General features: G+C 33.5%; 1 protein-coding gene across 2 annotated transcripts; it reads right to left on the bottom strand.

Annotated features, from left to right (window-relative positions):
• Positions 1-3,863: 3,863 nt before the first annotated feature.
• Positions 3,864-14,867, bottom strand: LOC132757158 (steryl-sulfatase-like). 2 transcript variants are annotated; one of them, XM_060748351.1, is made up of 7 exons: positions 14,716-14,867; positions 13,951-14,215; positions 12,150-12,272; positions 6,367-7,068; positions 5,735-5,934; positions 5,419-5,503; positions 3,864-5,161 (listed from the first exon to the last, which is right to left on the bottom strand). In XM_060748351.1, the coding sequence occupies exons 1-7, from the start codon at positions 14,737-14,739 to the stop codon at positions 4,794-4,796; spliced, it is 1,767 nt and encodes a 588-aa protein (XP_060604334.1). In that variant the 5' UTR covers positions 14,740-14,867; the 3' UTR covers positions 3,864-4,793. The 2 variants fall into 2 exon arrangements, with proteins under 2 accessions (XP_060604334.1, XP_060604335.1); XM_060748352.1 differs by having other exon boundaries at positions 13,951-14,204; positions 14,716-14,854.
• Positions 14,868-17,280: the final 2,413 nt, after the last annotated feature.

Genomic DNA, 17,280 nt, shown 5'->3' with positions numbered 1-17,280 from the left:
GTGCTACCGACTCATTTCCGACGGTTTACATGTTTGTATTGTCCTTAGTTTTCTTTAGGCTGCTAGGCTGCCAGGCTGTTAGGCTGCCAGGCTGCTAGGCTGCTAGGCTGCTAACTTCACAAATTTCGAAGTGTCAAAAAAAAAGAAAAAAAGTTCAATATTGAAAAAAAAAAAGTTCGCGATACTGAAAAAAGACGTGAAATAGTCTAAGTATGTGCTACAGACTCATTTCCGACGGTTTACATGTTTGTATTGTCCTTAGTTTTCTTTAGGCTGCTAGGCTGCTAGGCTGCCAGGCTGCTAGGCTGCTAACTTCACAAATTTCGAAGTGTCAAAAAAACACACAAAAAAACAAACAAAGTTCAATATTTAAAAAAATTAAGTTCGCGGTACTGAAAAAAGACGTGGAATAGTCTAAGTATGTGCTATCGACTCATTTCCGACGGTTTACATGTTTGTATTTTCCTTAGTTTTCTTAAGGTTGCCACGCTGCTAGGCTGCTAACTTCACAAATTTCGAAGCGTCAAAATAAAAAAAAAACAAAGTTCAATATTTAAAAAAATAAAGATCGCGATACTGAAATAAGACGTGCAATGTTCTTAGTATGTGCTTCCGATTTATATCCGACGATTTCTTGTTTGTACTATCTTAGTTTTCTTTAGGCTGCTAGGCTGCTAAGCTGCCAACTTCAGGCTGCTGGGCTGCTAGGCTGCTAGGCTGCTAGGCTGCCAACTTCACGAACATCTTATATACGATATTTTTTTCCTTTTTATTACCTATTTTCATTTCGGCACAATATTCTTTTATTCTATTTTTTATGGATAAAATGTGTGCACTTTTTCACTTTGTAAGAATTGTAGTTTTCCCTATTTTACATGTCCTTTTGTTATTTGTGCTAATTGTTATTGTTGTTGAAGTGACCTTGATTTTTTTTATTTGTTTGTTTTTTATTTCACTTAGAATTTGTTACATAGTTTTGTGTCACCTGTTGATTTTTTCATTATATTGTATATTTCATACTTTTCCAAACTAGATTGTTAGAAAATTGTAGGGAATTGATTGATTGATTGATTGATTGATTGATTGATTGATTGATTGATTGATTGATTGATTGATTCAAATATAATTATTAATTACATGCTTTTCGGTGGTTTATAGAAATATATCAGTGATATAAAACTGATAATTTCACTGTTTAAAACTTTTCATTAAGTATTAGGTTAAATGTCTTTTTAAAACGTTACTTTACATATAATAAAAAGAAAATTTGTTTAGTTTAGTGTAAGATGGAAATATATTTCACCTTGTGAACACCAAAAGTTCATATTTCACTCGTGGCTGCGACACTCGTGAAATCTATCTTTTGGTGCTCACTCGGTGAAATATATTCCGATCTTACACTGAACTAAACAAATATCCTCTATACAATAAGTTGATATGGACATAGACAGTATAAAACTTCTCACATGATATTATGTTATTATAATTAGTCATACCAGAATCATAATTATACCAGTGTCAAGGGCGACACAAAATGGATTATAACAAATTCTTTTCTTTTTTTTTCATAATAACTTTGATAATCAAACAGCAGTGGCCATTTGTGGTTTAAAACAGACCCAAAAGCAACGTTTTTTTTTAAAGATATAACATATTCTGAAATTTGAAGAATAGTAAAGACCGGTGGGGACATTTTAACTTCTTGAATTCCTGATTTCATCTTCGTGAATTTACAATTTAAACTTTATGAATTCACGTCTTCAACCTTATGATTTCACGATTTCAACTTCATGAATTCACCATTTCAAATTCATGAATTCAACTTCATGAATCCGTGTTAAGAACAATACGATTTCATCTTCACGAAATAAAGATTTTGTCTTCACGAAGTTGAACTCGTGAATTCGTGAAGTTGAACTCGTAAATTCCTGAAATCTGTATGTTGAAATTGTAAAATTCCTTTAGATGAACCTGAGAATTCAAAAAGTTGAAATGTCACCACCGGTGCTTTACAAATGATAACATGTTCGAAATATGTTATGAAAGTTATACGAGCGTGTCGTTGATAATGTTTTCCCGCTATATGCATGTTTAGGTCTTTGTAATTGTGTCTTACTTTCTTTTTCAAATAGATATTTGTAATGGTGAAAATGTGCCCCGCATTGCTCATTCATATTAAGTTTTGTTTACATAATCATACAGAATGCATGTTTTTATACTATTAAGTTTCATCAACTTTATGAACATACAACACAAGGGAGTGTATTTGTTTGAAATGCAAAGTGTGTTTTATGAAATAAACTTAAAATAGAATTTCATTCCTTCGTGTTATGTTTTATTAATACATTTTCCTTTTTTAAAAAGAAATATGTTAAAGGGCAATGAAATACACAAAAGAAAACATGATACACTCGAATGTAGTAACAGGGCGAGTAAAGAAGTCAAGTCAGGTCCACTAAGATTCTTTACTTATAAAACAATCGATAAAGCTGAACAATCAATATTCAAGAATTACAATCAATAACAATGATCCGGCATTTTGGTCAGAAAGATTGTAAGAAAAAAAGTAACAAAATTTTTCAAACAAGTTTTGCCTAATGCAAAAAGGTGCTAGAAATATGACCTTTGTCAACATGAAGTCAGTGACTTAAGACTCCTTAAGTATACAAGAGGTATAAACAAGAAGTATCTTTACAAAAAAAGATACTCGGCCGAAGTAAAACTGGTAAGCTTGCATATGTTTGTGCAAAGTCAGATAAAAATGTTTAACAAAGACATAATAATTTATTGCAGGGTTATTAATCTTGATAAATGCAACACTTTAATTAAGATGTATGTTTCTAAACAAACCTGTCGTGTTTCGATAAGTGAACTCAATTTCTATACCAACATCTACGCAGTCGCTAACTTGTAAATACTTGATTTAATAATATGCAAAAATACATAAACATAATTTCAATTGAACACGTCAATAATCATACTATATTAGACACTTATTTAACGTCATAAACTAAGGGTACCTGATAAATTCTGGTATTACTCTCGTTATTTTGGACAAAATTTAAAACTCAGAACTTATGTAAAATAAACTCGGTCAGTTCTTACGTAAAAAAATTGTTCGCTAGAAAATGTAATTAAATTTGAATGAAAGAAGTATTGTTAAACAGAACTAAAATATCTGATCAAATAAGCTAGAAAATTAAAGAAATATGCTGTACACAAATCCTTTACATTTTATTTCATAATGGCAAGAACTATCCTATACATTTTAGTTTAGAACTATCTTAAAAAGACAAGAGCAATATCTTTTACATTTTGGCCAATAAGAATACCAGATTTCATTTTGTAATTTTAAAATGACCTATAAAACTTATCTTATATTAAGTTCTTTCCTAAGTCAAACTGAAAGCAGACCGGCTTTCAGATATATTATCAATAAAAAATAAAATTAGTTCTGGAAATATAATTAAGAAAGGGTAATCAGCCGAAGGGTAAGCATTTGTCAAAATAATAACTGCCGTTAAACATAAAGCCCAGTAGTTCAAAATCGTCTGGATGAACAGGAAGCAGTCTGAACGCATTTTTAATATCCATTTTAAATAAGTAACAATTTTGACCTAGATCTTGAACCATGTGTATTGCCTCATCAAATTCCGTGTATTTAATTTTGGATCGATGAAGTCATTAACAGACGAACCTTCCGGATAGGATAAATGATGAATCAATCGAAAGTCCCCTATTGTTTTCTTGGGAACAATTCCGATCGGCGAAACTTTAAGGTTAATTAAAGGGAGGTAATTAAAAGGACCGGCAACTCTGCCTGCCTTTATTTCTTTTTCTATTTTTTGTTCTGTAAGGGAAAAAAATCACAAAAAAATCTCACAACTTGCATGTAAAGCTTTAATCAATAGTTTGTCATTAATACAGAATAACTTTCAACAAGAAGTATCTTTATAAAAGATACTTGGCCGAGATTAATCTGCATTTATCTGTAAAAATTATTTCTGATTTTTGTATTCGTGAAAAAAAATGACTTTTGCCGTGGCTGTTTAATGGTGTTATAATGACAGAACTGTTATTTCTTGTTGTGAAAAGTTATGCAGGGTTGTCTAACAAACTGTTCTTGTACTAAGGGCTGATGAGTATATTATGCTATTTTATGTATTTTTATGTATGGGCAATATCTACCCTCTAAGACGCCGACCCAGAACAACTTTGTACATTGAAATATTTTGATTACATCTGAAGCTTTTTTCATGGGTCAAATATAGTTTTTCGTGGATGCATGAATGTCGATGTTCATCCGTTTTTGACAGCCAAAGAACAAGAAGAGCCTAATACGTACAAACTTTATACAAAGGGGACATTTATTTGTATCAGTACGAGATGAAGAGTTGGTAGATATTGAGTGATAATCAGTGGTAGATATTGAGTGAGAATCAGTGGTAGATATTAAGTGAGAATCAGTAGAACGTTTTCAAGTGTGGCGTAGCCCAAAATACAAATGCATAAGACGAAACAAATTCTCTTTTCTTGTTTCACATATACAAACATTCAATCTGATGTCAAACTTTAACAAGGCGTTTTATACAGTATTATCAGGTTATAGGATTCTATAATTCGGCATAGCTTATATATAATTCCAAAGGTAAGAAATGTGTTATTCTGTGGTAAGGATACTTTAATATCTCAATTCAACAATTTATCGTTCATTCCCTTTTGCCGTTTCGCTTGAAAAGTATAAACTTTGCTCACTTGTAATTGCAATAATTCTAAAATAATTCTAAATTAAACTATACATCCATGTCCATGTGACTTTCAGGATCTGCATACTTCCTGTCAATACAAGTGCAGTATGGGAAATTGCAGCATTCTTGTAACTGAGGTAACCACATTGCGTTCTTTACAGAAAATTGATTTTCAACTGGTTCTATTGATTTTAAATGATTAGCTACTGATGTAATTATTTTATCAGTTATCTGTTTCGTTTCTTCATTAAGATCTGATCTTATCGGTTGATTCTCTTGTGGGTCCATTATCAGATTATACAGGACGGGTGGGTCTAATAGACGTGCATGGTCACACGAGCAACTAAAGCGACATCGTGTCTTGTTTTCGAGATAGTCTGGCTCTCTAAATGCTAATTTCCACGTTATTGATCCTACAATAAATGAATATAATAAACAAATCTTATGCATTGAACAATAGTTTATTCAAACTGAATGTTTGTGAATAACAGAAGAGCGTAAATTATCCAATCCACAAAATGGAGCACAACTGATACTGGCAGATAATGTATTTATTAGAGATGATAAAACTTTTAAGAATAATAAATATAACTTTTAAAAGAGTTTGTATTTGAAAAATATATACAATTTCATAATATTATGTAATATATATAATATATGATACATGTACCTGTTCGTGGACGGTATCTGACAGCATGGATCTCATCCGTACAATAGTGAAATAGGAATTCATGGGGTGATATTGATTCCTCACCCTAAAATTAATAATTATACCTATATAATACGTAAAATTATATGCGTTAATCATCAAAATAGCGTCTTGCTATGTTCAAGAAAAGAAACGAAAAAAAAAAACCAAAACAATTTTATAAAGTAAAAAAAAACAACAGCATGTAATTGTATACGAAACAGAAATTATGTTATTAATATAGCTATCTCAAACACCTATATGAAACCAAATAAAATGCAAATATGTAACTGTATACTTTGATAAGTTTTAAAATATTTTTCCCATCGATCTGTCTGTCTGCAGAAACTTGTGTCCCAGTTACCATGGCAATTAAATAATAAATATCCATATGTGATGTCATTTCATCAACAGTGGTCCCAGCTTTAATGTTCTTTGGCCATTTAATGATTCCAGGGACTCTAATACCACCGTCAAAAGTTCCGTGTGTTTTACCACCTGTAGAAAATAATATCTTATTTTTTAATTTATACGTGTAGTTGTAAACAATAGACCAATGATAAAAACCAATTGCTATATCAAATGTTTTTGAAGCATTGTATAAATAACTCCAGAATGTTTTGAACTGTATCTCACAAATTTGGTTTTTGATAAATTAGAAAATACGTTCAGTCGCCTCGAACAAGTTGTTACACATGTTAGCTTGAATTATAGTGAAACCATGGTAACAACAAAAAAAATTAACGGTTTTTAAAGTAGGACATGTGTGTTATGTTGATGTCAGCCCTTAAAAAGACACTATACAAATATTAATTTTTCAAGACTACTGCCGACGTTTAAACTAATAACAAGCATGTCATCTGAGAAAAAATACTTAAATAAACGTAATCAATAAACGTCTCTCCAACCATTATTTTCATCATCAGTTACCTTTATAAATACCATTACTTCCACCATCAACTTGTCCTTTCATTCCAAATTCCTCTAAATGAGCACCGTGGTCAGAGGTAAAATACACAACAGTGTTGTTGCTGAAACCATATTTATCTAGAGCCTCTAAAATCTTTCCTGTCCCCCAGTCCATTTCTTCAACACAATCTCCATAACGACCATGTCGTGAACGACCTTTGAACTTTTGAGAAGGGTCAAGAAAAGTGTGAACATGTAACCAAGCTACATGAAGCAAGAATGGCTCTTCGTCAACTGACCTATTGCGCAGAAATTCAACAGCCTCGTTTACAATTCGTCCTGTCAGACCGTTTAATCGGACTGGCTGTTCTACTACTTCTTTATCACGAAGTATGAAACTATTCACTATTTTGAAATGAGCCGTTATGAAGTATATGTATAGTAATGGAATGAAGGTAATGAAACATAAAAGCGCGCACATTTTCATTTTAATTAGTCCTTTCTTTTTTGCAATGATTAACGTTAAAAGAACAATGATGATCGCGACACGGAGAGCTGTAAAGAGATGAGGTGCTGCACTACCAAATGTACTGTCACCCTCCTCACCAAAATCTTTGTAGTTTCCAAGTGGTGGACCGTAAAATTGGTCATAACCTTGATTCAAGGGATGTTTTTTGTAATCACGTGACCAAAAGGAAGAATGTTCGCCCAGGTGCCATTTTCCTGAAGAAAAAATATACATGTTACAGTAGGATTTCAATTATTTTTTCGACACGACTTCTATCGGGAGTCCGTAGCCGGGTTGAAAGGGTTTCAGTCTTTGAACCACTTGGCCGTTAACAATGCAAGTTCGATTACACATGTATATACATTCTATATATATTTACATGTTGGCTTATCGAGTAGTATACATGCGCATGTAATTTATTCTTTTGATGAATGACTTATAAGTATGTCCTTGTAAGCACTGTATCGAGTAATTACTGTTCTATACCCGCCCTACTCTTTAAGTATAGTTTAGCTTTCAGACTAAGTTATTCTCATAGGAGTTCCGTACATTCACTTATATAAGACGTGGAAAGAACACGCTAAAAAGTCTGTTTTATGTTAATCATTCATACATTTAGCCACATGTCAGGTTTATTGTAGGTCCTTGGGGGAAATTATCGCATGATTATATAGGGGAAAAGCTAGTCTAATTCTAGCTTTTATGGCGTTTTTCTTACGAAACCCTCACATTTCTTACTATTATAGTAGAACTCGATTAATTATTATTCCTACATGTGTATTTTCTATATTGTATTAATTTGCATAATAGTGATGTATGTACTATTCTTTGCACATGTTTAAGTATTGTTGGTTAAAACAATAAACAGAGGCCATACCTTATAATATGGTATGGCCATTAAACACAATTTGATAGTTTGTTATTCCTCGCGTGGCGGTTCATAAAAATGTTTATCGAAAACTATGGAACAGAATTAATGCATTTATTCCATCTTGCTTTATGATATCGGGACTTACATTATGCTTGCTTCTATACTTCTTTATGACAATGAAAACCTGCGTTTTGCTGAATTCAATCATGCCTTATGATTACTGAATGCACTTTCATGTAATTGCAACCTTATGTGTTCCCTACTAAACCATCAAACTCACATATTTTAATATGCTATATGTTTAATTGCATTTTCTATTATGGACAACGTATTATGTTTGGTGTTTAAGATAACATTATTTGCTTGTTCTTGATATAATTATATGTAACATGGTAAGTTTCTGTCAGTACCTTTAATTTGCTATAAATCTGCCACTTATATTGTCGACATTATGTCACAATAAATTATTAATTTTGATCAATAATTGGCGAATTTGATGTGTCTTAGCATTCATATGCTTCAATATATTCACTGATTACAAATATAATGCAATACATGATCACTGCGCATCGAACGAAGATGACAACGATAGCGATATTATAGTCGCATGTGACAGTACGCACTAAGCAGTTGGCAGTAAGCATAATGGGAGTTGCAAAAATGTGTGTTCATATTATGACAGCAGGTGTCGCTTTTTCGGTACATCCGGTTATTTTCCGGATGATCCCGTACTTTGCCACGTGGAGTAAACAAAGTTACGTCCTTTTTATACAGGGGCGTATACAGAACAGTGTTAGTTGGAGACTGGCATGTAAAGGGAAAATTAACTGAAAATAAGAGAACACGATGCGACAGACGAAAAGTGCGTGTTTTTGAAGATTCCGCCAGCATGTGGAAAAAAATGTTATAGATTTCTCTAAAAACTCATCCTACAAGTGGCAACTCACCTCTTATACAATTGTTTACACTTCGTGATAGTCGTATAAGCAATAGTGAAATTGAATTTTAAGATATACTCTGCTCAAACTTACGGTGGCACAAAGGTGACATGCGTGTGTTTTTATTTATCTCGTGCGCACGAGATACTGTGTCGTGGCCAAGGGTTACTAAGTCGTGGCCATGAGATACTTAAGTCGTGGGAACGAGATACTATGTTGTGGCCACGAGTTACTAAGTCGTGGCCACGAGATAATTAAGTCGTGGGAACGAGATGACTAAGTCGTTGCCACGAGTTACTAAGTCGTGGCCACGAGATTAATAAGTCGTTGGAACAAGTCACTATGTCGTGGCCACGAGAAAATTTAGTCGTGGCCACGAGAAAGTTAAGTCGTGCGAACGAATTAATAACCAATCAACACATTTATTGGTTGTGATGAATTTTTATATGAATTTTCAACAAGGATGCCCCTACTTCTTCTGTCCGTAAAAGTGCCATTTATACAAGTTATTGATTGGTCAAAGATTAAGCGTCATTGTGACCCTGATTTCTGACCAAATTGCCTAAAAATTATAAGGTGTCATCTACTGATCTTTTTAGGTTATATAAACTACGGCTTATTCTTCTAAATCATTCATAAGACGAGGATTTTACATGAAGTGTCATGTTTATCTGACCCGTGACCTCAAACATACTTATAGGATATATACTGTCCATGGGCAATGTCCCTACCCAATAAAATAAACCAGGACTAAGTCCCTCACAAGTTATGGTATAAACATTGTTAACAGGCCGTTGTACGTACAAAATGACCAATTCTATCACAGAATTGTCCCAATAAAGGACTTTAACTTAGTCAAAATTAATGTCTGATTAATGGGCCTTATGTATCATGTATCAAGTTCAAAGTGAACACTTCAGTATTTTCAAAGATTAATGTTGCACGTTTACAAATCTTTAAACAGAAATTTTCTAAGTTTAGAAAATCATGGTGTAATCTGATTCAATTATCTCGTCTGCACGACATAGTTATCTCGTTCCCACGACTTAAACGACTTAGTAACTCGTGGCCACGACTTAGTACAGTACAAACTTGATTTTTTTTCTGTATGATAAAATAAAAATAATTGGGCTTCACACAAATGTTGTGCTTTAAATCCTTTTCATTGTAAGTGGGCAGTATGAATATACATGTATAGTGTTATTACAAAAAATATATGGAAGTTTCTTTTAAAGACAGACACAACTTTACTTGACCCGTAATAAGGAAAGCAGATTCCTATACATTATGTGTATGTGTTTTTATTTAAATAAAACATATTTAGTAAGAATTTTATAGATTTCGATAAATTTCTGTGATAAAAATATGTTACTGAAAGATGTGCATAGTATATCATTAAGCACAAATGTATGTGAATGTGGTGGTGTGTGCGGGATGTCTGATCTATAATCAGACACACATATGCCCAACATTTGAGCCGCGTCACGACAAAACCAACATAATGGGTTTGCGACCAGCTTGGATCCAGACCAGCCTGCGCGTCCGCACAGTTTGACCAGGATCCATGCTGTTCGCTTTCCAACGCTTTTACCAGTAGAGAAACCGATAGCGAACAGCATGGATCCTGATCAGACTGCGCTGGTCTAGATCCATGCTGGTCGCAAACCCATTATGTTGGTTTTGTCGTGACGCGGCTCATTTGTAATTGACTATGCACATGTTACAAAAATAAACAACTTCCTTCTTTCCTTATTATACATGTATATCTTAATATGTTACATACCTATTCGCCACTATTAGTGACTCTGAGACATTTATTAAGTTAAAAGGCCAATAATGTTTGCTTTTTAATGTCCAAGTCATTAGATAATGACCTTCGCAGTACCTATAGGCAGGTGCTTAACAACTGGATTACAGCATTATATGTTTTGGTAAGGGAGTACACTAAGAAGACTATTGCATGAAACTGACACGTATATATTCCATCCCAGCTCATGAACGTATATTTGGAGGTAAGTGCAGCCCTTAAGCCAGGACCTGAATCCGCCACTGTGTAACGTGTAACTGCCCCATTGAATAACTGTTTACGAGCATATTTTGTCTATTAGACTGTATACATATATAAAATTATATTGCATAATCCTTTAATACTTGTATTTATATTCTTTCAACTGCAATTTATGTATTTTAAGCGCTTAGTACGTATTTATATATGCATGTACGCAGTATCTATACGGAAAATTCCGATGATAGGCGAATCGTGGAAAAATTCCGTTGAATATCGATAACAGAGTTCTCGCCCCTTAACAGTTCACAAATCGCTAGACATAGTTTAAATTGTTTATCATAATGTAAGATGATCAAACATAATCCACAAAGCCTCAGACACCGAGCTTTATTAAGCATAAACACTGAATAATGGTTATAAGCGAAAGCTAATAGTAATCACGCCATGCGAGCTATAAATCAAATAAGTCACATTTTAACAAAATCTATCAGGGAACAAAAAATTGTCAATTTTAAATGACTTCTACATAAAAGTAATACAAAATAAAACTAAACCGTAAATGGTTTGTAGAGAGCATGAAGAAAGGTAGCTTATACATAAAGGTATATGACGTTAACATTTTAGTATTCCAAATGGCTTGTTCCAGTTTAATAGTTATCACTCAATGAAAGACTTGGTCACTGCAAAATGTTTGAATGAAATAATGAAAAATGAAATTCAGCATAATGCAAAGTTTAAATATCATAAAGCAAGATGTAATCAAGCATAATGCAAGTTCTAATGTCATGTAGCAAGATATAATTAAACATAAAGCAAGTTCCAATGTCATCAAGCAGGATGGAATCAAGCATAATGCAAGTTCCAATGTCATCAAGCAAGATGGAATTAAGCATAATGCAAGTTCAAATATCATCAAGCAAGATAGAATAAATGCATTAATTCTGTTCCATAGTAAACATTGTTGTCATCAAAATAGTCTACTTGTTTCGTGTGTTTTGACTAAGAGGATCCCGGATTATGCAAGATTCGTTACAAGTAAACAGGTGATTTTGCCTAATATATATCTCAGTTTGCTATTCAGTCACATATCATATATTGATACATTTTTTTCCTAAAAATAATTTATTAACATAGCTAGTTTTGTCCAGATTGAAAGTTCACAAATCCATAAAAGATAAATTGCGTGATAGGGACTATTTTACGAGCAATTTGACAGTTAACATGTAACTGTGTCAGTGCAAAGAAGCGCTGAATAAGTATTGTTTGTCATTAAAGTAACAACATGACAAATAACTGAACTAATTACCTCCTAAAATACATCGGAAGCAAAAACATGTTCAGATTATTGCAATTAGAAACGCACAGAAATTAATACCGAACACCAAAAATAAATAGATCTTGAGAAATAAAAATAAAGCATTTCTTGGCATTTAAAATTTTAAGATAAAATAAAGAACATATAAAGATAAGTTTCATTACCGAGCAATGCTGTTTTGTAACCAGCTTGTTTTGCTAATTCGGCAAATGTTACTTCTTCTTCAGGAAGTCCGGAGGTACTAGCCTGCCAAAATGTCACCCTAAATGAACCTGTTGTCGACATACCTAAAGAAACAAATAGCAGAAATTAAATTACTTTCGCAAAACCATTTGCCGGCGCCATTGGTGACATACATCTAAGATAACTGGTTATTTATTATCATTTGCTGTCCATTGACGATAACATCAGATAACAGGCGTGATTATACATTGTGTATTATAATATTTAATGTTTTCATGGTAATTGATCTATTTATAGATGTCCTGTAACTGCATGTACATAAAAAAAACCCTTTCCAATACACCTATCACATATCTGTTCTGTCATTGATAAAACATTACAAATGATATTTTAAAGTAAAGGTACGATACGAATAACGGGAAGAAATTAATAAAAAGAGTGGTCAGAATGTTAGCTACTCTCAGAGCGTTTCTGTCATTATCGACAGCTTTAGCCTACAACCGCAGCATTTCTCTCTTCCCCTAGGTGCGTACATGTCATAGAAAATGCACACTTATTTCATCGGCAGAAAATTTGCACCTGGGCTGATTCCTCACCGAGGACACGTTATAGCGTTGTTGTTGTGCATATAGGTTTTTTGTGACTGTCACCCCGCGGCCGCGAAGGAGTAAAGCTACGACTCAGCTGCCGATGTCCTGACTTAAGCCAATGTGACAGGCTCTGCAAAGTAGACATGGGCTACAAGGAAAGTGTGCTTGAAGCGCGAGCCGCGATCACAGAGAGTAACGGCTTGAAAGGTGGGTCCTGAGCTGGCATAACAGCCCTTTTCAGGGCTTAAGATTCTCATTGACCACTGTAAAATGGCCTTCTTTAGACTCAAAATTAATATTTTGGCTAATACTCCGTTGAAATTGCATGGAGGTAAACTTTGAGCTTCAAAATTAACCCTATAAGACTGGTGCAGGGTTCGGACTCAACAGCAAAAACTGCATTTTGTGCTTTAATGGGCGGATGGACCCTCAAAAACATAGATCTTTATATCATTCAGGCACGGCAGCATTTTCACTTCGACCAGCTGTTTGGACGACTGTAACTTTCTCACGCTGGTTTGATATTTTGCATGCGTGTTCATGTGTGATGATTGTAAGTGTGTAAAGCCTAAAATCCATTTAGTTATTTCAAGTTTGAGATATTTTGGAAAAAAACGACCATGTTAACGGAATTTCCCGAGGCTACTAAGTATCATTTTAATCCGCTCATAATATTTTATGAAATTGGAAGACTAGTCAATGGACAGAAAGTATACAGCAATGAATTTGACCTTAGTTGCGTAATATAAATGTACCAACCAAATTTAAAACTTTAAATTTAAGATTTCTGTCAATCTGTCATTCCTTTAGGTCGGCAATACGGTTGTACATCTTAATTAAAATTGTTTTTTTTGCCTGCATGGTAAGACATGATAGCATATTCTTTGCAATGAAGGGCACAATTCACATCGGTTTTACTTTGAAATAGTTTATATATGCAAAAGTTTAATACAGGTTACAATATACTATCAAAAAATATACTTATATCATTAAGACATTGAATATGTTTGTTGTTGTTATTGTACGTAGGCCCCTATACGTAATTTTAGGCAAGAACAAAGAAGAACATATAGGAAATGGCACACACATTCTTTTTACAAAGGACTTGTACTATCAAACGGCCAGAGATAGCCAAACATTAATTGTACATGAATATAAAGAAATATTAATACATGAAATGAAGTAGCATGACCTGATCTGGCCTGGTATCTCCCAGTCAGGAACGCTGCTCTGCTGGGGGTACACATACTAGCTGTAGCTATATGCTGCGTCAGACGGACACCCTCATTCGCCATATTATCAATATTAGGGGTTCGAATAGTTGTGTTTCCATAGCAACCGACATCACCAATGCCTAGGTCATCGGCAACAAATAGAACAATATTTGGACGAGAATTGGGCGATGTTTGGCGAGACGATACGAGAATCAAGCCGACGATAGTTGCCCTGAAAAAGATCTAACAGTCAATTCATAAATACATGTAACATTTTATATGATTCCTACAAAACGTACACGGTGTGTTTTATAATTTGTTTAATAGATACAGTAAATGAAGGTGTGGAGGTAACTATAATAATTATATAAACGTATGTAATGTTCAGATTCTCCAGACACTGAGGAAACCAAATGGGTGAGATATGTTGTATCTTCAAAACAAGAACAGGAATGTAATAAATCAGTACACGTTTTCTTTCTTTCTTTCATTCTTAATAAATGAGTATAAATAAATAAATAAATGAATTTTTAACTTAAAATCTTTCAATGGATATACGCTCATAGAATATAAAATTATTTAGGCACATCTAAGGTAAAGTCACTAGATTCTATATGTTTCATTTAATATTTCAAGAGATTTTGACAGAAACTAGTGAAGTAAGTTTGTACAATAAAAATACAAGATAGTTGCTATAATGATAAATGACATCTGACATATTTATTATGAAATAATTTACTTACTATATAATGCCACTCTCTCATCATAGCTGCATTAATCTTTACGTATCGTTCACAAAACTTTCATATATTAAAAACTCCGGAAAGATTATTAAACGTCACTGTTTACATGAAATATACAGATGACAATCATAAATTGTTTGCTGTCTATAACAAAATCAACATCACTTATAGATAAGAAAAGACCTAGCTTTTAACGTTAATCGGATGTAAATAAACGCAGAAGTTCATTATTGAGAACGTTCCCCCTTTAATTTAAGGTTAAAACTTGGAATACAAAGTTGGATTTTTCTCGACGATTTGTAAATCTATGGGTTTTCTGTTTTGTGTTTTTGTAAGGGAGGGGGGGGGGGGCTTGTACGTAGCACCAATACAGTATATGTCATATATGCTGTTACTGGTGGAGGAAGACCTCAGGACCCCTGTGCAGAAATTAGCTAGCTGGATAGCTTCATCACATGAAGTAACCCAAAGTTCCTGTCGGGATCCGAACTCATAGAGGTGAGGCGCAAGTGTTCTGAAGTCAACGACTTCAATCACTCGGTCACGGACGTCCCGCAAATTTATATAACAAAACATAGAAACTATTTTCTAAAATAGTTCATTTCTTTGTCAAAGTGATTATTGCATATGGTATTGCATCACTAGTTACGTCTCTTGATTGAAAAAAAATATTCAAAATCAAAGCGTCATCAGAATCAGTTAAGATATTCTTTAAATGTGTTTTTTGTCTATGGCTTTTCCACCATAGACCAACGAGACATAACGACGCACTTTAGGGTCCAACCCCATATATAGTGCGTTACACAGTTACATATGCAATTTTCAAAATCAGAGAAACGTCCGCACTTTGGGGTCATTAATATTATTTCATTAAAATGACATTAATGATTATTTGAGGTAATGTCAAGTAATTACATACGAATGGTAAATAAAGGAATGAAGTAGGTAAAATGTATTAAGTCGATGCATGTAAAATAGCAGACGATTTTGATTTCATTTTGTTTATCCCTTTGTCAGTCCGTCTGTCCGTCCGCTCCATAACTTTTAAACCTCTGATTTTTTTGGAAATAACTTGGCACAAGTGATCATTATAATGAGACGATGTGCAGAGCGCATTAATTGTGTTGCTACCCCAAAGGTCAAGGTCGCACTTAAAGGTAAAATGTAAAAAAGTCTTCATTTTATAATAAAAAGTCTACACTTCGTGCCCGTTCCATAACTTTTAAACCACTGGATTTTTTTCTTAAATAACATGCAAAGCGCAATAATTGAATGCTACCCACAAGGTCAAGGTCACACTTACAGGTCAAATGTTAGAAAGTCTACGTGTCTGTCCATAACATTTAAACCGCTGTAATGTTTTTCAGATAACTCGGCAGAAATGATCACCATTATGACACCATTGGCAGAGCACAATATTCAAGTCACAACCCTGAAAGTCAGAGTCACACTCAAAGGTCCAATGTAAAAATATCTTTTTTTCATGTCCGCTCTATAATTTATTGACAGTTCAAAGGTTTTAAAATTACTTAGCACAAATGATCCCCACCATGACACAATCTGCAGAGCTCACCATCCAGGTTGCTTCCCCCAAGGTCAAGGCTATATGTTCTTCATAACTTTTTTGACTTTGAGGAGGTTTTGAAATAACTTGGCACAAATAATCACCATCGTGAGAGTATGTTCTTATGATATTCATTGCTCAACGTCAAGGTCATGGTTGGCAGAAGATCAAGAAATACACATTCATGTTCACTGCGGAAGGGGATTTAGCTCTCTTTCAGACTGCCTTGTTATATAAAGAATAACATTTTGCTATTTATTACAGTTTTTTAGTTAATTTTACCCATGAAATATGGTGCTATATCAGTCAAATATATTTCATATTTTTTAAAAATAAATATGAAATATAAATACGAAAGTGGGCGGAGTCAAAACTCATATTTATTTTAAGGGACTTCTTTCGCCGTTTTGTTTTGAAAACTATTATGATAGAAAATGGTCTGACTAAGAAAATTAATCCGAACAACAATATTTTTAATTCAGTAATTAACGCTGTACAGACGTTTAAAGAGTTGTTTACATGACGTCACAATGTAATTTTATCATGTTTCGTGAAAATATATTCCATATTTCACGCAAACGAAAAAAAAATCCTGTTAGTATTTTTTTCACGTGATTTATTCATTAAAATCATAAAGGAACCATGTGGCTCTTTAGAGATCTAGCTATTTATGAGACTGAAACTGATACTTTAAAATCAAGTAGAATCTAATGGAAAAAAACAGCAACATTGAAGCCGGTATATTAAATTCAAGTAACTTGGTTGATTATTTTAACATTAAATGATCAACTAGCTTACTAAAACGTTTGCCTGTTTTACTTACATGTCGTAAATTTTTGTGAGTATCGTAACTTTACGTTTCCGTTTTTGTTTGACAAAACGTTTGTAAGTTGTTGTTTTTATTTCTTAAACTTACGTTTAAGAATTCTTCAATTAGAAGGCGTTTCGGGAATATTTATCAAAATGAACTGTCTTTCATCAGACAATGAAATCGATGACCG

The sequence above is a fragment of the Ruditapes philippinarum genome, unplaced genomic scaffold, assembly GCF_026571515.1.
Source record: "Ruditapes philippinarum isolate M1 unplaced genomic scaffold, ASM2657151v2 ctg2291_1_1_1_1, whole genome shotgun sequence".
NCBI classification, from domain to species: Eukaryota; Metazoa; Mollusca; class Bivalvia; order Venerida; family Veneridae; genus Ruditapes; species Ruditapes philippinarum.
This window is presented reverse-complemented; position numbering and strand designations above follow the sequence as displayed.